The following is a 20,843-nucleotide window of genomic DNA, read 5'->3' on the forward strand; positions in this document are numbered from 1 at the left end:
CAGTTCAATATCTGAACTATAGCAGAGACTCTGAATCAATAACTGTTACCTGGCCACCAGCCCAAAATATGTTTGATGGATACGTTATTTCAATAAACAGTAAGGCCTTCAATGAGGAGAAAATGTTACCTTCCAGTGTAAGGTATGAGGATTACATTTAAAAAAATAACTGACATGAACTCAAAAAAGATGTTTCACTGTATTCATGTATTTAAAATAAGTAGCCTGCAGTGTTACTTGCATGTGATATGTATTTGATGTTTTAGTTGATATGCATTACTATACCCATGTGAAAAAAGATTATTTTAAGAATTGCATTTTTAAACAAATTACAAATTTTATATGATGTGTTTGTGCAAAGAAGAACAAACAAAATACTGCACTGGAGTGAGCACCAGTAGAACCTGTGTGTCATTCTGGATTTGATTTAATATAATCTTTTATGAGTTTCTAGTACCTGAACTTGCTGTGAACCATAGCGTGATGCATCCTATTTAAGATTTTATCATACTAAAATAGTTTTTAACTGACAATATTTATACATGTATACACACATCACCTGTAAATAATATCCACAACACTATAAAGAATTTACATATAAAGACACATAAATTTTAAAAATCCTAAAGAACACAATCTCTTTTTTTAATCTTTGTAGAATGTACAAGTTTGAGAGTCTTCTGCCAGGCACTGATTTCTTAATCAGTATTGTGACAACCAATGGATTAAAAAGAAGTCACCCCACCATCCTCAAGATTAGCACCTGTAGGTTCATGATTTATTAATAACTTTTCATGATTTCAGATAATTAGGGTTGTTACGTCTTAAGGTATTGTCTAAGAAAAGCTCTTTCTTATTAAATCAACGCATCTTAGCAGTGGCTGGATTAATGTATATATGTCTTTCTTTTCAATCTAAACATTCTTGAAAATTACTAAAACCACAAACAAGTTTCCTTTGTAGTTAATGGGATTCTGCCAGTAACTGAATCAGTAGTAATATTAGGATGACATAACTTTTCCATAAAAATTTACAAGCATTGATTTTTATTTTTGATTCTATTGCTAATATGTAGAGATTAATTTAATTTATTTTTTATTCTTTTTAAGTACAAAATTAAATCTCATTCTATACTGAACTATAAAATAATGAATTACAGCAATGACTTCAGTAGATGTTAATTTCCTTCAAATTAATATAGATTATTTTGATAGTATATTTTGCATCCACTCCTGTCTTTACCTCAGATCCTGATCCACCATCAGATTTACACGTGTTTGGGCAAGAAGAAAATACAGTCTATTTTTCTTGGAAACTACCAAGAGGAGGATTTGATATGTTTCAGGTGAGATAATAATGGGAAGAAACCAATGCAATTGTTTACCTTTTTTTTTTTTTTTTTTTGAATTTGTCAATGAAATTATCATTCTGTATGTACTGCAAACAATAAATATTTGTCTTTATAACCTACATAAGTATGGGAGGGAAATACTGCTATAGGAGAAGATCAGCTAAATCCATACTTCATAGTACATTACTATTTTTTAAAAGATTATAAAATTATGCTTTTAAAAGCTTTCAAAAACTTATTTTTCAGCTAGTGTGCATTAAAAAAGAAAATTACAGGTCAGGGGTTGAATGCAACTGCAATTAATCTTTTTTTTCTTAGCTTTCCAATCCAAATTTGTAATACTAAGTAGCTCCGGGATTTCCTGGGTGATAGGTTGAAACTGGACATACATAAGAAAAACAGTGACTTTTTTTCTGAATTTGTTTAATCCTGTATACTTTACAGTTTCATTATGCCCTGTTTGAAAGAGTACACTCTTTTTATTTTAAACCTGGTATTCTTAAGGTTCTTGTGGTATTAGAAATAGCTAGTACTTACCTATTCACCATACCCATATCTTTTGTAATTTTATAAGCTTTAATTTCTCAGTTGTCTTCTGTGCATTGGTCTTGTGTGGAAGCTGTTCTACAGCTCTTATTATTTTTTTTCTTTAATTTTTCTAAGCCTTTTTTATCCTTCTTGAGATTGGGTACATAACGGAATTATGAAAAGGTTAATAGTGTTTTCTGTTTTTCTTCCTGTTCCTTTCCTAGGCAATAACATGCTGTCTACCTTTCTGACTAATGTCAAGACTTTTTAAAAAACCTTTTTCTATGGGCATTTCAGTTAGAGACAGCTTGATTTGACTCACAATTCATAGTTCATTAATAATGATTCTGCTGTGGGACCATCCTTGACCACTGGAACAAATAATTCAATTACTATTTCTCATATGGGCTTGTCTATACTGAGTGCTCTCTTTGTACTTTGGTCAGCTGGTGGCCTCCCCAACACCCAGATAAGCTTATTGTGTGTTTAAATTATTGTTTTCATTAGTTGTTTTACCATTTTCAATTTGCTCTTTGGTCTCTTTTGGCCTGCTGACCAGTGTTTCTGCTCTGCCCCACTTCCCTGTGCTTCTTAAGTTAGCTTGCATGAATTAGACAAGTTTATAGTTTTAATTTTCTTGTTTTGACATGATCTCCAGTTTTTAAGGATATCTTTTCTTAAAGTAATCCTCTTTACTGTTCAAATATTTTTGCTATTTCTACATTCCCTCTACAAACTTTTTGAGTGGTGTGTTATGTATTAAAGTTGCATTTCAATGTTTTTCATACCATAAATATTTTTGTGTTGTCCTCATAATTTCCTTTTAACCTGCTTAATCATTTTTAAGTGTTTCTCCTTTTCTAATTAAATGTCACTGTGCTGGACTTTTTATTCTTGCAAAGAAGCTGAGTTCTAATATTTCATGGTTGGTATTACAGAGTGGCTGTTTAGCATTTGTATTTTGAACAATATCCTTTGCAACGCTTAGCACAAAATCTAGAGTTATTTCTGTTCTTTCAGTTCTCTGGTCAGAAACAATCCACTATGACATCTAAATACTTCATCTGTGGATCATGTTTCACTATGACATTCAACCAGTCTCTCTTTTGTACCCTGTCTTTTGCAGTCTGTGTTATCCTTTGCATTTTGCAGTCACTGTATAAACACGGTCATGCAGTCAATAAAACTTTGTGATAGCAAACTGTTCTTTAAACACGTCATTGGAATCAATAAAGTTTTCAAGGTATAGCCTTGCACGGTTAACTTACTTGACTAGGATATTCTTTAGCATGTAGCACTACCATGAGACAAAATACTTTGCTTTAGTGGTCTTACATAGTTTATACCCCAATATTACAGTGTCCAATACTTTTCCTCCCCCTTCCCCATGACTTCAATTATATCCTTACCTTAAACTTGAAATCTGAGTATTCTTAGTATAGTTTCTTGACATTTCTTCTTCATTAGTATACAGCTGCGTTGATCTGAATGAATAAGAGTAGCCAGTTGAGCTACCACAGCGCAATTTGGTGATGTAGACTGGAGTGGTTTTACAAATTTTAAAATTAAATTAAATTCTCTTGTTAATGCTTGGAACCAGTTCAGATATACTTTTGTATGTGGTCAGGTTATTTTTACCATCCTGTGGAAAGTAACTGTCATCTTGTAATTGTAATATTGATCATTATGGCACAGTATTATTGTTCAGCATCTCATAGAGCAAGCAGCCACATTAGACAGTGTTTTGTCTGAATAAATGAGCTTATCTTTAAATCTTTAATGAGAAAGGCTTCAGTAGACTGGTTGCTTAGTAAAGTGCACCTGCATAAAAGGGATCATTTTACTAATCATTTAAAATTAATTATCCCAGCTCCCAACTTTCTATGCAACATATTGTAGTTTGTAGAGCGAAGAGTGCACAAAAGGTACTTTCCTAACTTCTTTATACTAGATGTAAATCTTTAATCTATAGCTTTGCTTCTAGCATTTTGCAGTGCTGTAATTCTAATAAGGTGATGACAGTCTCCAAGATTTAGTATGTATTAACAGGTACTGTGCTGGTAAAATATACAGAGGGGAATTGGATCATTCCTCCCCAAATGAATTGCAGCTGAACCAAAGTGCTTTCAGGTCACTGCTGTGTGTAGAATATCCCTCTTCTGTTGGAGGAAATAACGCGTGGCAGGAGAGGACACACTGATGTAGGAGTTGTAAACCTTCTTGATCTCTTAGTACTAATTGCCACACGTGAGAAACCCATGTCTGTGTGCTGGAGATGCTTGTCTAGCCCTCCTCTGCAGGGCAGACGCTGTGTGCATCTTGCTTTTCACTAGTGCAGAAATGAAACAGTCTGCAGTGACAGTTTTCTAAGTCCAAAGAAAGGACTATCACAGGAATTTTTTTTCTCATCTTAGAGTTGTCTGGGAGGTCAGAAGTAATCCTCACAGCCTCTAGGAGTTAAGTGCCCAAATTTCAATTACGTGGTATCTCCAGCACTTTTATTCTCTGCAGTGGCTCTAAACAAGTGAGTTTTCAAGGTATACCAGTGAGCAGAGTTGAGTGGCTGATTCCTTGGGACTCTTTTCAGATTCTCAGCTCTGAACAGTGCATGGGTGTTTTTCGGTTGGTTTTGTTTGATTTTGTTTGGGGGTTTTTTTGCCAGAAAGGTACAGAGATCTCAGAAGTGTCTCCATTGTAGAATAAATAAAATGTATCTCATCCTGTTGATTAATCCTTAGGCTGCTCTTCTACCCCTTGGCTATTCTCATTCTATCTTGTAGTTAATTGTACAGCTCATCAGTACAGCTGTGTGACTGAGCAGTTGGAGTACACTCTATTATCCTTATTCCAAGAGCAAAAACATGTCACCTGTAAGCCATGACTTAACTTTGCTTCCTCCATCTACTTTTAAAGATTAAAGTCACTGCTTTCACCCTGGGCTAGTAAGCAATTTCAGAATAAGTGGTGGATCAGCCTTGTGGAACATAAGATAAAGCTTAAGCCATAGTCTTGACTTTTTTTTTTTTTTTTTTTGGTCTTAAAAATGTGGACAATACTGTAAATATTTTTCTATAAACAGGTAGTTGGAATCTCTGAACATTTTTTTTATGAAGTGAAATACTCCAATATAAGAAATTATTTTTCTTCCATAGCTTTCATATTGTCTAATGAATAATGAAAAGCAGCTTACCAGAACTGTTTATGACAGCAGAGCTGTAGTGAAAAACCTGGCCCCTGGGACAGAATACTTTTTTCAGTTAAGGACAGTTAAAGGCTTGGATTCCTCTGTGGCTGTGGAGAAAAAAGTCGTCACAAGTAAGGAAATACCTTATAACTTGTCTTTTTTTTTCTTTTTGAAAACCAGTAAATGTTCAGAGACATTTAAATCATTGTATGTAAGTGACTCAAAAGGGTCATACAGTTCAAAATGAAACTTTAAATTCGGGAGGCAAGTTCCTCTTGTGATAGTTGTTTAAACAGGAGCTTTGTATGTAACTTTCTGGGTTGAAGTTGAGCAGCCTAGACATAGTTGCAGATAACTGTTTGAAAAAAAGAGGTGGACTCACAAAATTCTTCTAGCTCTAGCAGAATAAGATCTTGCCAGAATAGCATCCTATACTTTAAGAATCACCTTGGTTTTTGTTTACAATTGTTTCTACACCTCTTAAATTCTTGCAAGCCCATGGTCCAAGATTGGAGGATTGCTCCTGTATGAGGCCACAGAATGCCTAAAAGAGTAAGAGGAATTGTGCTTCAGATAGCTTGACAAGGTCCAGAAAATTGACCTGTATCTTGCACTCATTTTCTGTCTCTGAGCAAACATGGATTTTCCAATGCTCCTGTGATACAGCATAAAAAGAGGAGAGTTTGTTTGTCTAGAGATTTGAAGGAGTAGATTTATATTGGATTCTGGACTGCCAAAGCAGATAAAGAGCGGCTAAGTGTAATCGGAAAATAAATCAACTCCCAGATTTATACACATGCATGTCATAGACCTCCTCCCTTCCTTGATGGATTTTCTGTGGTGTGTTTGGACTGTAACTCCTTAACCCAGTTAATAGTTAAGGAGGCTCAGCACTTAGTTATTCAAAGACGAGTGAATCTCTGAAAAAACCCCAGATCTAGTCCTGCAGATTCTTGTTAATGAAAAGTGCAGCAGAATAATCGTCATCATGGTCCTGAAGGTGCTTTTTATCCTCAAGCAAATATTTTCAAGAGTATTGTGGATGAGTCCAGTATATGGCTAGATTATGGAGAATTTACTCTATCATTTTAATGGCAAACATTTAGGATTTTTTTCATGCTGAATAATCCAGCCCTTAATGGGATTATGCTAATTAGTATTTTTCAGAAAGCTTCGAGCAAGATAAATCAATAATGTGGAAGACTCAATTTTTTAGGAGGAATGGCAGTATTTTTCTTTTCTAACTGCAGCTGTGCTGCACAGATTAATGGAGGTGCTATTTGTAAATAACTATCTGTGATTTGAGGAACCTGAATGTAACCAAAAGGAATATTTAGAAAGGAAAAAAGGGATAATAACTGAGACCATGTGATTTACTGTATCCCTAAGTGAACAGATGAATAGTTTTCTAAAATTATGTGGCTTATGGTATATTTTAGAAAACTTAACTGAATAAAATCTCTACTTCTGTTTACAAAGTTTTCCATTCTCATTCTGTTTCACCAGTGAGCAATGTTACTGATTTTACAGAAGATCTGATAAGTCTGGAATTTTCTTCCATAAATTACAGAGTGCACACAGCATGTACATTCCCACATTTTACCCTGTGCAGCATAATGGCTCTATTTACTATATATCCATACAAACATACTTCTCAAATTTTTATGTTTCATGATGCTGTGAACCCTCAAATCATTAAAATAAAAACCCACTTATTTTTAAAAGATAGTACTTATGTTTTCAGGGCTATGCATTAATTTTTTCTTTATTAATCTGAATAATTTTTACTGTAGAACCAGCTGGGATATGCGGTCTGGCATTAAAAATGGTAAATACTTCCTCTGCAACTTTAATGTGGAATCCAACCAAGACTAACTTCACTTATTATCAAGCATCTTTATCAAACAACACCTTTATTAAAAAGTTCAGGATTCCAGGAGCACTGACTGACTTCAGTGTTACAGACCTGACTGCTGGGGGCATTTATAATTTCACACTGCAGAGACTAAGGGGAAATATTGAAGGAGCTTCTGCTTTCATTGAAATCGTGACAGGTCTGTATGTTTTCTTGCTTTCTCTCCTTGTCACTGAATGGTAGCTGTCAGTAGCAGTGCACAGCTTTGTACATCTCACTTTGCACAATAATATTGGAATTTCAAGAGATCTTGCATGTGATAGTTTGCTGTGGTTGTGGACATATATTACTTATACCCTATTCAACCTGCATCTAGTGATACGGTACCAGAAACAAAATTTTTTCAGCTGTGCTGGATTTCTTTTGACCATTTTTAGTATTTTTGTTATTTTTCAGGTTTTATCCTGCAATGAGTTAGTTACACATGAGCTGAGTTTTACCTTCTCTGATTTCAGTAGTTTTTTTGCAGTGAGTGAAGTTAAACAGGTTTACAAATGTTTGTAGAGTTAAGGCTTTAGATTGTAAACTATTCCATTCAAGGACTGTTTCTTACTAGATCTGTGATTAAAACTTCGTGGGGTAAAATCTTAATTTTAACACGTGTCTGCAGTTTACTGTAATGTACTAATGTGAAATACAGATGAAATTTAAAGAGCAGAAAGATGCACCGGAACTACCTCAACCATTTTCTCTTACTACTTCCTTACACTACTTTTTGTAGGTTTTTTTGTGGCAGTGACATAGTTGTATGAGAGAGACCTGAGAAGTGTTGGAAGCTGTCATTGCATGACAACTTTGACCAAATGTCATGACATTTGTATGTCTGCTTTTGGGATCAGTGCTTGACAAACTGCTGGGTTTTCTGCCTTAGTCAGGGGGACTGAAGCAAGAGGTCAAAGAGAGCCTTTAAAATAAAGTGACCTAGGGGTGAAAATCCTTACATTTGTTTTGAGGTAATGTCTTGAGGGTAAAATTAATAAGAAAAAATATCTTGTATATCTTTTAAACTAGGACTGCAGTGCTATAATACTTCAATTGCAATTAATTTTTTTTTCTAACGCAAGGAAGATTTAAGTCAGTTTGGTTGACCTAATTGTGCTTCCTTTTACTTAAAGGCATTGAGATTACATTGTGATGCTGAGCCTGCTGGTATATAATGGTTAATTTTTTGAAAAATATGCATTCCGTATTCACTGATGTGTCTACTCAACCTCGACTAATTTTCAATCTAATCACTCCGAATATATATTGCAGATATTAAGGAGTATTTTTGCAGGTGAAATTGTGAAATTTATAGCAAATTGTTCTGACTATGCTTTACATAAATATACTGGCTATATACTTTATACAAATATGCTGACGACTGCTGGTAAGAATTGTGTGTGCATGTGTGTGAAACAGAGCAGGGAACTGTAGAAGAGCAGGTGCAGCGATGCTTGAGTGAACCACACGCACGTATACGTTCCCTGATAACATGGTTAAATCTGCAGAAAGGTAGAAGTGAGGCTTTTTTCAGCGTCAGTGGGAAGGGTAATTCTTAGTCATGGGCTAATACTCAAAAGAGCATTAGCTTCATGGCGCTAAATTTCTCTTTCCATGAGGACATTTTTATGCTCTCTTCTACTGCTGACTCAGAAGTAATTCAACTGAGGTAAAGAGAGGTCTTCAGTATTGTGATGATTGTACACTCGGAGATTAATCATGGGTCTGTATAAAAAGACCTCTATAAGCAAAAAATCCAGCTTTAAAGGAAGTTGAGATCCATGGAAATAATAGTACTGATGATAGTGGTAGGACTTAAAATTCATAAAAGTATACTAAAAGGAAGAAATTATGCTCTCAGTTACACTTGCACACCTCCATGTATATTTTTTGTTGTTGTTCTGTTAGTATTCAAGTAAAACAACAAGTTATAAATCATACATAGAAGGCAAATCCAGACTGAATATAAAATCTAAAGGTAATATTTGGATATATTAATATTTCAGATAGATTATTTGATGCAAAACTGGAGTAATCTGAAACTAATCTGCAATTTTGGATAGCCAGTGTAAAGAGTTCATGAAAGAGATATAATGTAAGCAGATTTACAGGAAATAAGAAAGGAGTGGAACTCTTTTCAAGATGGCAGTGATACGGTATTCAGACTGCACAGTATGATATTAGTGTATAAAGAGTACTAGACGATTTAGTCTGAAATCTGAAGATCCATGTTAGTAAGGCAGACAAAGGACTGAGTGCAAGGGTAGTGGTGAATCTGAAATGCGGTGAATAGCATCACTGACTGGGCTTGCCCTGGGAGATAAGCATAGGGAAAGCTGTTAGCTGTGTGTACATTCCAAAGTAGAAAGGAGATAGATGCACATGGCTATGGATTACACAGGTGGATAAATTATACAATATTATAGGTAGATAATGTTTTAACAACCTATTGAAGAGGCTAAAATCTGGTTCATTATTAGGCTTAGAGTGGATGATACAGATTTAAAGGTGCGTTTACAAGCAGAAGAAAGTGAGATGGTGTGACAGGAGTAGGTGGAAACTTGACTTTAAAAAAAGAGTAAAACATCTAAATTTTGGGGACTTGGCCAACTAGACTTCACGGAATTACTGGGATTCTAAATACACGGAAAGTATGAAAGAGTTAAGTAGCACTAGTTATGACAGTAGTAGTGCTAACTTTAAGGTTGAGGACAGCAGAATCACCAGGACTGTGCAGAGATTCTTTGTTGACTGAATACTGGGCAGAGATACTTGAGCTTGCTCTCTGTGAATGGGAATGTCTGCGCAGCATAGCTGGGAGATTATCAACCAAGTCTCGGTGGGAGTATAGCAACCATAGTACAATATACTGCTGTATCCAGGCTAATTAGCAATTATCCTTCAAGTAGCAGGTAAACTGTTCTTGGATGCTTTTATATTTAGTTGTAACTACTAATATATTTGTAAAGGGGGCTATTTAAGTTAATGTCTTATATTCCACAATTCTCTTTCAGAACCTGCGAAGCCAGAAGGACTTAAGTTCTTCAATGTTTCATCATATTCTTTTTCACTGTATTGGAGACTACCGTATGGACATGTAGACAGATTTCATGTGGATCTTATTCCTGATCATGGTTCTGTTGTTATCCTAGATCTTGGAGTTAGGGAGTATCAAGTATGTGCTTTTATTACACGACTTGCATGGCCAGCTTTTCCTTATGCACTGTGCTCATGAGGAATTCAAGCTTGACTCCTTAGCTATTTAATGCAAATATGAATGTGAAGGTATTAATGAAAAATTGGTGAGAGCAAATTTCAGCATCCAGAGTTTGGTAACTAACAACAGGTAGTGAATTTACTTTTTTTTTTTTTTTGAGTCTGCTAGAAGGATACAGCCAGTCGTCCAAGGGTTCATGAATAGTTTAACAAAGGAAGAGCAGAGCTATTGAGTAATACAGGCTCATTAATTGTGTACTTGCCAGGAAGATCTGTGCTTAAATCATTAATGCAGGCAACATTTCACTGCTAAGCCATCAAAAAGAAATAGGAGCACTTTTTGATTCTGCTGTCTGGAAAATATAATAATATTAACAGAAATAATGGTTATTCTGGTTGTTTTGGTTTTGTTTTTTATTGGAACTGCAAAGATACAGGTATGGTATATAAATGCTTGCTAAAAATTTGTTATGATTATTTCAAAAGATGGGCTAGCTTAAGCATCAAAAACTTGTAGGTTTTTCAGGCTGCTTTTGTGTTTATTCTTTCAAAAAGGAATTTTATAATGCTTCATTTTTACTTTGATAATGATGGTGATACAGAAAAACTTCATAGATACACTGTTAGGTGATTCTGTGATAAAATTAATAGTTAATTTTGTTGTTCTTTAATATTGAATGTTATACGAATCTTATGGAGGGTAGTTCAATAAGATGGCAAAATACTGTACTGGAGCTAACAGATGTAAACTGTAGTTTTACACTGTTGTATTTCTAAAAGCTTATTAACAGATCGCTTTTAGTAATGCAATGCTTAAACTTTTGGGTTTGGGGTTTTTTTTTCATTTCATTTTCATAATTCTTGGTGAAAGACTTAAATAAATCTATGTCCTATTTCAGGCTGATTTTTCTAATACTATTCCTGGAACAACGTACAATGTTACAGTTTCTTCAGTTTCTTCTTCACTCTACAGTTCACCTGCAAGTAGAACAGTGACAACAAATGTGACAAGTGAGTTAATAATGAGTGATGAAATTTTGTTAATTTTTTTAACTATGTTTTTTTGTATTTATTATGTGCACAGTAGAATCTGAGAAATTATAATCAGTTTTGAACATTCTTTTTTTTTTTTTTTTTTTTTTCCTCCATTTTCTTTAACCATAAAAAAATACACTGAGGTGTTCTATGAGAGCATGAGAGTTTCTGTATCAGATATTTTTAAGAAGCAGCCCTGGATAGGAGTTGTAATTGTATTCATCCATTAGCTTGGCTATTTTGAAAAAAAAAAAAAAAAAAAAAGGCAAAAAAAAAAAAAAAAAGGCATCAAGGAAAACAATTTATAAGCTTTTGAAAATATCCGTACCCCATGTATGTATAGTGGTAGACTTTGGAGACATTTAAAAAAATGTAGCCATATCAGACATGTTTTGTAAGAGAGTGCAGCTTGGTTTTGAATGGTTTTAGGGAAAGGAATTGAAATTAAGCGTATTAGAGTGTCTCAGATATTAAATTGGCATTAAACTCTGTTTTGTCCATGAAGATCTTGAGCATTACATTTTTTACATTCTTACAGAAGAATGTTCCTGGTGTTCCAAAATGTATTTAATTGTTTTTGTAACAGGACTCTAGCCAGGAAAAAAGCTTTTTATTCAACAGTGCATTAGTTTTCAGTAGTTTTACTGTTTTATGCTGGCAGATGATTTAATTTCTTTATAGAAGCTGCGAAAGTGACTCCATTATCTGGAAACTTAATTAAAAGCTGTTTTATATGTGTGTGTTTGTGTGTGTGTGTGTGTGTGTGTGTGTATACATGTATATTAAAAAAAAAATTTGGGTTTGGTTTTGTTTTGTTTTGTTTAGATCCTGGGCCTCCTGCGTTCCTTGCAGGTGAAAGAGTGGGCTCTGCTGGGATTCTGCTGTCGTGGAATACGCCACTGCATCCGAATGGGAGAATTGTCTCCTATATTGTTAAATATAAAGAGGTCTGCCCATGGATGCAAACAGCTTATACACAGGTCACAACAAAGCCAGATAGTTTGGAAGTTCTTCTTACCAGTCTTAACCCTGGAACAACTTATGAAATTATGGTAAAAGCTTTATGAATGCCTTTTAGCATTTTGAATTCTGAATTATTGTAAATTGTGTGAGTTTATGGTAGGTCCATATAGTGTTTTCTGAAAGACCTTGCTAATTACTGTTGCCATATAACAAAATATATTAGCCAGGTATATGTTTACAGTAGTCGTTTTTAAATCTACTTTAAATAATTTCCAACCAAAATTGTACTAAAATGTAGTTTCTTCTATTGATATTCTTATTGACATATGGCATTTGTGGTAAAAAGTAAGAAGCAAAGGGTAGAATTTTCAAGAATATCTAAACCCTTCTTCATCTTTGTTGAGATATAATCTTTCAAATCACTGGTGCACTTTGAATATTACACGTAGATTTCTAAATCATCTCAGCCAGATCCAGAAAAGCATGTAGGTACATACTTCTTTCTTCGATTGTAAAATTAATTAGTTTAAGAAGGAGTTTTCCTGCCTGAATATCTGTTTAGATGTAGCTTGTAAACATCTTAGCCTGCTTTCCCTAAGGCTGGGGGTTTTAGTTGGTGTTATCTCCTGAAATAAAAAAAGTCGTACTTTTCCATTCCCTTTCCATAGATTTTATTGCCTAGATATTCACAGTGAATATCTACTGCCAAATTCTCTATGTGGAATTTGTTGATGTTGAGATTAGGCACTCCTGATCAGAGTGGACAGAAATGAACTGCTGTCCTCTTGGCAATATCTGCCAAGCAGTTCTTCGCCTGTCTTACTCTTTCATAAGAACCTTGTAGACGTGCTTCTTTTCAATACCAAGAATGAAATTAAATTATGTGTTTGATTTGCTTCTTTCCATATCATGTATGTTCCTATAGCACAAAGCTATAAAAAAATATTGCAGTTGACCAGACTAGGAATAGGACTGTGCAGTGATTCTTTGTAAAGGTGGTATGTGTGTAAGAAAGTATGCGTGTAAGAAAGTAAAAATATAATTATGTCTGCCAGTGGGGGAAGGTTGCTCACTGTGAATCTAGTCGTGATGACCATACTGATAAAAGCCAGCATATCCACAGCTGGAGAAATGTTTATCCTTTGATCTCCTGCTGCCAGTCATCTGTTTAAAAAAACCCCAAAACAACAAAAAAACCCACAAAAAAAAGTTCAACTACTGTTTGAGAAAGGTATTATCACTTAGACTCTAAGCAAGTTAATCTCCTCAGACAAAAGTTATTAAGATAATTCAATTTGCAATTCTAAGTACCTCAGTAGCACTTGTGTGGGGTACAATATTAAAGGTTTTGCAAATTCCATTCTTTGCTCCATACATGAATCTTCCCTGGGAAAACTCTGGGACATTTTAAATCGTTTGTTTTCCTTAGCAATAATTTGCCCTTTGTTTATATATATGAGAGGCAATCCTTCCCATTGATGGTGCCTGAAACATTGATCTTGGAGCAGAATTTGACTCAGAAAAGTGACTTGTGACCCAACAACCTCTGTCTAGCAGGGACCACATGGCTTTTCTCATGAGTGAATAAAAGTCTGTTGGCAAGCTAAGAGTTGTTACATTACCTACTGCTTTTGTGGGCGCCCTGACCGCATGACCCACGAGCAACCTCATGGATTCAATAACGACTCGGGTGGAAACACTTTTTCTACCTCACAGATGTGGCCAAAAAGAAACATTACATGTTTTCCTTGAGGGATTTCTTGTGGTTCTTTGGTTAATTTTTGGAGTCTGTTGTGTCATTTAAAAGTAGCTCTTGATTTTTGCATGGGTGAACATTCTTTATTGTTTCAGGGTACCTGGCTTGGTCCTGTTGTGAAATTCTTTTTGGGAGATAATGTGACAGTACAGTTCAACAAAGCTTATCAGCTTTGAATATGGGTTTCCAATCTGTTTGTAACATCCCAGTCTTAATTTCTTTACACCTAATGAAAAAAACATTTTTAAAGAAATAGCAGTTAGAAGTGATAATTCGTAACTGTTGGAGAGCTATGGACAATTTTGAACATCTGATCATTGATAATTTTGTAAAAATATGCACTCAAGACTTTTTTCTAAACTTACATCATTTGTGGCAACATACTTCAAAGCATAAAAATTAATACTCCTTCCAAATGTGAACTGCAGCTACTTGAACTTTGGATAGTACTTTGTTATCTGCATAGTAAACTTGTCCTTTTTAAATGTTTGCAAGATTTTTTCTGTAATGGCTCTTTGTGGCAGTGATCTCTAGAAGCTAACAGTACATTGTGTAAGCATTTAATTCTGATTTCTCTTCAAAGCTAATTGGTGTGTGTAGCTGACACCTTTACCGTGCAAATTTTTGCATACTTATGTCATAGTGACTTTGAGTTCTCTTGAAACTACACATATGAAACAGGAGTTTCCATGTCTGTCTTAATGCTAGTTTTCCTTTCTGGACTCTTTCTACAATACCTACTTTGACTTGAGATAACCAAAAAATGAGGTTAGGACATACCTTTAGGTTTATTTTTATACTGTCAGAATTTTCTGATTGCCTGTCAACCCCCTGAAGATCTCCAGGTAATTTACTCAGCTGTTGCAATTATTGTAGAATTCATCAATGCTTAAAGATGTTTCAGGTCGTTCTCTCTGTGACACAGAAGTAGGTAGGACTGGCTGGAGTCATGAGGTGTGCATGCATGGGGAGAGGGTGTTTGTATGGCTTAGGAAGGAGCTGGCCAGTGATACAGGTTCTCCTTCAACAAGAAGAGCATGCACTGCTTTGGGAAGTGGTTGTAGGCATATGTGTCCCTTTACATCCTAGATTAAGTCTTCCATGTTGCCTCATATTTCTTTGCTGTAGTTTGTCTGCTGTGGCTTAATGCTTTTGTTGAAACAGCTATACAGTCTTCTGAAAGATGCACGGTTTATTCCTGAGACGTGATTAGAACAGTTTTTCTTCTGACCTCCTGGCTTCTTCCACTTTCTTTGCCCTTCATTATCCCCTGCATGCTGTTGCCACTTCTATGATCCACACGTAGTTTTGCACATCTGCCCCTTCTCACCCCACTTTCCCCACAGTCTGCACTGTCAGCTCCGTCAGCACCACTGCCATAACTTTGTTACCTGACACTGGCAGGAGGGAATGATTCTGCCAGCTTTAACCTTGCTGAAGAGCTTTTCGCTTTGCTGCCTCTTTCACACATCTCTTACCACCACTGGTGGAATTTTGCTCGTGTTTTACCTTTTGTTGTCTCTGTCACTTTTTTTCAAAATAAGGAGTCAGACTTAATTCATCTTTCTTTGTAAGTATTGCACGCCATAGCCTATCACTGATTTGAGTTGTCAGTAAGTCCTATATTACAGAGCACATAGCATTGTTGTTGTGTTTATCTTCATAAATTCTACCAAAGTCTCAATGTACTGCCCTTCTGCAGGAAGACTCTGCTATGATTGTGAGCATTGAAGCACATCCACCACAATGTGTATCCACAGTTCCCTGAGCTGTTTTCTTTCTGCCAAAAGACATGCTTTCCTTGGGTTTCTGCTCTGAGGGAGGTTGACCTGCTCTTGCTATCCTTCAGGAGTTCAAGAAATAAAAGAGAACCTATTTTCCCTTTTACTCTTTTAAGTTATAATACAAGTAAAATAGGAATGGGGAAGCTGGTTTAAGTGAGCTGTGGTAAGGAAAAGGAATGTTACTGATGTTATTCCTGCTGTTGACTTTAGCATAAAACAGGGACTCGGCACTTTTGAAGTGTGAATATTCACATGTGGTTTTCTCAATTTCTTACGCTGTTTCATAATTTTTCCATTTTATTTTTTCACATTTAGATGTTGAGTATAAATTAAACAATACAGCTATAAAGGCATGTTCATTTGTATATATATATATAGTTTAAAGCTAGAAGGTGAATCTCGGTGTATCCTTAAGATTTTCACAGTCCCTGAAACTATATATCCTATAGATTCTCCAATGTGGCTTTTTTTTTTTTCCTGTAGGTTGCTGCTGAGAACAGTGCTGGTGTTGGAATATTTAGCGATCCTTTTCTTTTTCAGACTGCAGAAAGTGGTAATTTTAATAAAGTTGCTAATTATTTTAATTAAAGCTGCTCTAATTTGTTCAAATAAAGTATCCATGGCACATTTTATACTTGAACAAATTCTGATGCATTTAGAATAAAATCCTAATTCTTTTCTTATTCTTTCACTCAGTGGAAAAGGTGTATTTTGTCCTATTTGCTAGTAACAGCATTTAGAGTGTGCACACATGGAGGTTTCTTATATGCAAAGTCTTTTTGTTTGGGTTTTCCTATGCCAATTTCTAGGTAGGCTGCTTCCAGAAAGCAAGGTCACAGGAGAGCAGAGCTACCTATTAAGTGGACACATCTGCTGTTGCCTGCAGCAGTCCTAGGAGACAGACTTTGTTGTGGGATCAGCTCTGGCATTGCCTACTTATGTCAAGCCATATTTGTTTAGTGCTGGAGTCAAGTGCCTTTTCTAAGAAGCCCAGCACAGACTGTATTTTACTAAGTTTTTACTTCTGAAGTAAAAAAAATTAAAAATAGTACATGGCTGAAATGAAAATTTGACTTGATGGTTTTGAAGATTAAAAAATTATAATTATATAGTCTGAATTTGCGTAATCTTTATTAATTTGGTGTTTGCAGTCTTTCTCGTGCTCCAGGAGCAGTTGTGCCTTAGCTGAAGAGCTGGCACCAGACCAGTTACGCTAGGGTGAACCAGTCTCAATGGAATATAGAGTTTGTGCTGCCATGGCGGTGACCGTCCCTCTGTGTTTAGGAATCCTGGCTGGTTTCTGTAGCTGTGCAAACTGCAGAGTGCCACATCTCAGTTAATGGCAGGAAATCATCACTCTGCATGAGATTTCTGAGATAATGCAATGACTCATGAAACCAAATATAAGAAGGACTAGTAAACTTGCCAGGTGGAGCTATGCAAAATCATTATTCTTTACTATTCTTTGTACATTATTGCTGGTAGAAAACCATATTTCCATGAGCTTTATTTATTCATGTTTGACAGAGGACAACACTAGCATTCCTCCATATGAGAACATTAGCTTTTTACTTTTTGATGCATTTCTGCTTACATTTTTATTAAAGCTAAAATCCCTTATTATAAATGTAATTGGAAGGTTTCTTCAAATTCTAGGTGAGAGTTAATATGTCGCTGATACTACATTTATACTTTTACCTTCTCAATTTTTTTTTTTTTTAAAATCTTGCTTGGATGGTTAAAGAAAGCCCAAAATCTTGATCAACATGAAGAGCTGCAGTTTAAAGCAGGAAAGTTAGCCAGAAGATATCATTATTTAAATATAAGGGCCGTAGTCTGGGAGGAGGGGGAAGGAGGTGAAAGATCTGCAAAAGATTCCGCAGTGCCTAAGCAAAAACTAAATCAGAAGCTTGGAGGAGCTGTCTCAATTCACCTGTGGAAGTTCTGTAATTGTGGACAGTTGTATATTTTTAAGGCAGCATAACCCTTTTCTCCTTAGTACTAAGGCTAGCTATTGCAGGAACCTGCTGCTGACCGTGCCGTGCAGACAGGACTAAGAGAAAGCCACAGTGCTCTGCTTCACAGGAAAGTTCAGATAGTATGTCAAGTCTCGTTTAGATGCTGCATCCCATTCCTTTGTGCTGTGATTAATACACATGCTCTGACAAAAGACCCTGGAAACTGTCACTGATACAAACACCATTTCTGCAGTAATAGTGAATATTCAAATTAAACTGAGCTATTTAAAGCTACCAAAAATCTATATCCAACTGAAAAGATGACACAGGTAAAGTGAAATAAAACACCCAGTGCCATCATATGCTCTTAAACAAACAAAAATAGGCAAAAATTTGCTACTTCTGGCACAGTAGATGTGTTGCTTCTAGGAAAGATATTTTTAAGTTGACCAAACCAATTACTATATTACTATGAGACTGAAATAATCATATTTCTCACTTAAACTAGATTGGAAAACAGCTGGTTGCATATCAGCTACTTTACATGTGTTTGTGAATGGTTGTTATTATTTGCTTCAGAGTTTGGAAGCTAGAAATGACATTACAAAAAAGAAATGGGTATTTGTTTTTTCCAGTGCTGAGAAGAAAAGTATGTCTCACTGCTTTTGTTTGTTTTGTTTTCAAGCTCCAGGTAAAGTAGTGAATCTCACAGTTGAAGCCTTAAATTATTCAGCTGTAAATCTGATCTGGTTTCTCCCTCGGCAACCAAATGGAAAGATAACTAGTTTCAAGATTAGTGTGAAACATGCGAGAAGTGGAATTGTAGTGAAAGATGTCTTGGTTAAAGTAGAGGACCTTCTGTCTGGGAGGTTACCAAAATGTAATGTAAGTGCTATAAACCTTTTAAATTAGAAATAGACTCAAGCCACAGAATATAATTTTACATTTTAATTTTGAGGCATAAAAGATTTGGAGGCTTGCTTTTCAGAACAGTCCCAAATACTTCACAAACTTAGGCTCAAGGCAGGATATAATGGTCGAAGAAAACCCTTTCTGTTCAAAATAGTTTAAATGGAATGCTTTTCCTTGAAAAGCTCAGTTTAATCAAAGTAAAATGTTAAAGGTTCAATTTGGCATCCTTTTAACAGAAAATAATGAAATAGATAATTTTGATTTTTTTTTCCAGCATTTAATTTTTTTTATTTTTGTTTTATACAGCAGTGAAGTAGAAAAAGCAAGAATTGGTGGTATTTTTTGATCAGTGCAGACATATAGTAATGTTAATATATTAATTTTATATGCAGTATGATAATGCTTTTGATACTTTAAATGTATGCTTTATTCTGTGTATTGCATTTCAACATTATTTAAGTACTTTTAATATAAAATTAAAAAGACCCATAATTAGCAGTGATTTTTAAAAAAACATTTCTAGTCTGAGTTGTTCTTAAAATAAGCATTCATTGAAAAGTTTCTGAATTTTGACTATTCATGCATTCAGACCTGTGACCAATGTATACCTTTCAGAATTTCTTGAAGAAGATTCTCTTTTCTAGTATTTATTCTCCTTTTCCTCTGTATTCTGCCCAGAGTATTGCGGTTACTCAGATGTCAAGTTGCCTAACTTTTTTTTCCTTTTTTATTTTTAATTTTTTTTCAGGATGCTAGGCTTAGTACTTTAATGAAAAGTGCCGTTTTAAATGACAAAAATGATCAGAACTTTGGTTTCATATTTTATTTAGAAGATCATCTTAGGCATTGTGAAGGTTCCCAACATCAGGCTGATTTAATTCAGCACTGAGAAGGGAGACTGCCACCTACTGAATCATAAGCATTGGTTACCCTAATGTCTAGCACTTTTTCAGAGGTCTCTCCTGACAGTATGGATTAGGAAACCCCTGTCTGGTCTTATCCGTGATATATGGATATATGTATGCTGTATATGTATATACACATACATACATATAATAGATACGTGATGTAGAAGGACCTCACTAGGGAACTTTTTTTTTTTTCCAGAGAGAGACTGAATGCTGAAAATGGAATCTGGGAATAATTAAATGAATCCTAGAGAGTTGCTTCTGTTCAGTCAGATTTGAGATCTTTTGGGATAAGTCAGAAAATTATAATACTGTCACTAATGGGATGTACTAGCAATGTCAACTAATAACCTAACTTTGGAGATTAAAGTATAAAAAGGAGAACCATTATATGGTAATTGTATTTCAAAGGTGGTCTGCCTTTTTTGATCTACATATGTTTACAATTATAGATTATAGATGCAGCTTATCATGTTTCATATTTTGTCTTTATAGGATAACAGTGAATCATTTTTGTGGAGTACTACCACTCCTTCAACTACTTTTGGCAAGTCCACAATTCCTTCACGGACTACAGTTACACCAAGTACAGAGGCACCAAGTCAAATGAGCTCTGTTTGGAATGAACCAATTAGTTTTGTTATAACTAACCTCAGGCCATATACCACCTATCTTTTTGAAGTCTCTGCAGTTACCACCGAAGCAGGCTACATTGACAGTGCAATTGTCCGGACACCAGAATCAGGTATATGCTGCTTTCAAATGAAAATAAAGTTCTCAGATGTATATGAAAACTTCAAAATATCAGTTTGAAGTTATGTTGCAAGATACTTCAGTCTAAATCTGTCTTTATCTGTATCATGCTCTTGTATTTACATGGTTACTTTCATTTTACCTGATCGAATCAACTGTAAGCGTATATAACTATTAATGTATCTAATAATGTACAGTGAGCTGGAGTTCAGTTATTATTAAAAGTCAAAGATACCAAAGTATGCTCAGTACAGATCAAATTTTATGAAAAACTGAGTATGATTTAAGAACTGCAATTAATGGCACAATGGAAGGAGAATTAAAAATACAGGTGAAGGAAAAAGCCACCAGGCAGAGTATTCGAAAGTATGTGTATTGTGCACATAGCAATGCGCTTAAAGCTTCTTTGCCTTTGTGGAAACATAAGCGGTGTAAAGAAAACTCCTGTCCCATGGTTCCTCAGTCTGGACCTATTGCAGAAAGTTTTTCAGTGCTGAAGAAATCTTTAAACACTAGGAAAGTTGATTTTGGATTACCTGCAATGCACTGAGAAGTTAGAATTGGAAATGAAGGTTGTCCAGGAGCAGGAGTTTTATAA

General features: G+C 35.2%; 1 protein-coding gene across 1 annotated transcript in view; it reads left to right on the top strand.

Annotated features, from left to right (window-relative positions):
• Nucleotides 1-10,547: 10,547 nt before the first annotated feature.
• Nucleotides 10,548-20,843, top strand: part of PTPRQ (protein tyrosine phosphatase receptor type Q) — a 110,814-nt gene continuing 100,518 nt past the window's right edge. Inside the window, exons 1-6 of the mRNA XM_049791983.1 lie at nt 10,548-10,613; nt 11,076-11,187; nt 12,037-12,263; nt 16,198-16,267; nt 18,358-18,557; nt 19,988-20,237. Coding sequence (XP_049647940.1) covers nt 10,560-10,613; nt 11,076-11,187; nt 12,037-12,263; nt 16,198-16,267; nt 18,358-18,557; nt 19,988-20,237 — 913 coding nt within the window. The 5' untranslated portion in view covers nt 10,548-10,559. The remainder of the gene's footprint in view (nt 10,614-11,075; nt 11,188-12,036; nt 12,264-16,197; nt 16,268-18,357; nt 18,558-19,987; nt 20,238-20,843) is intronic.

This window comes from Accipiter gentilis, chromosome 34, assembly GCF_929443795.1.
Source record: "Accipiter gentilis chromosome 34, bAccGen1.1, whole genome shotgun sequence".
Taxonomy (NCBI): domain Eukaryota; kingdom Metazoa; phylum Chordata; class Aves; order Accipitriformes; family Accipitridae; genus Astur; species Astur gentilis.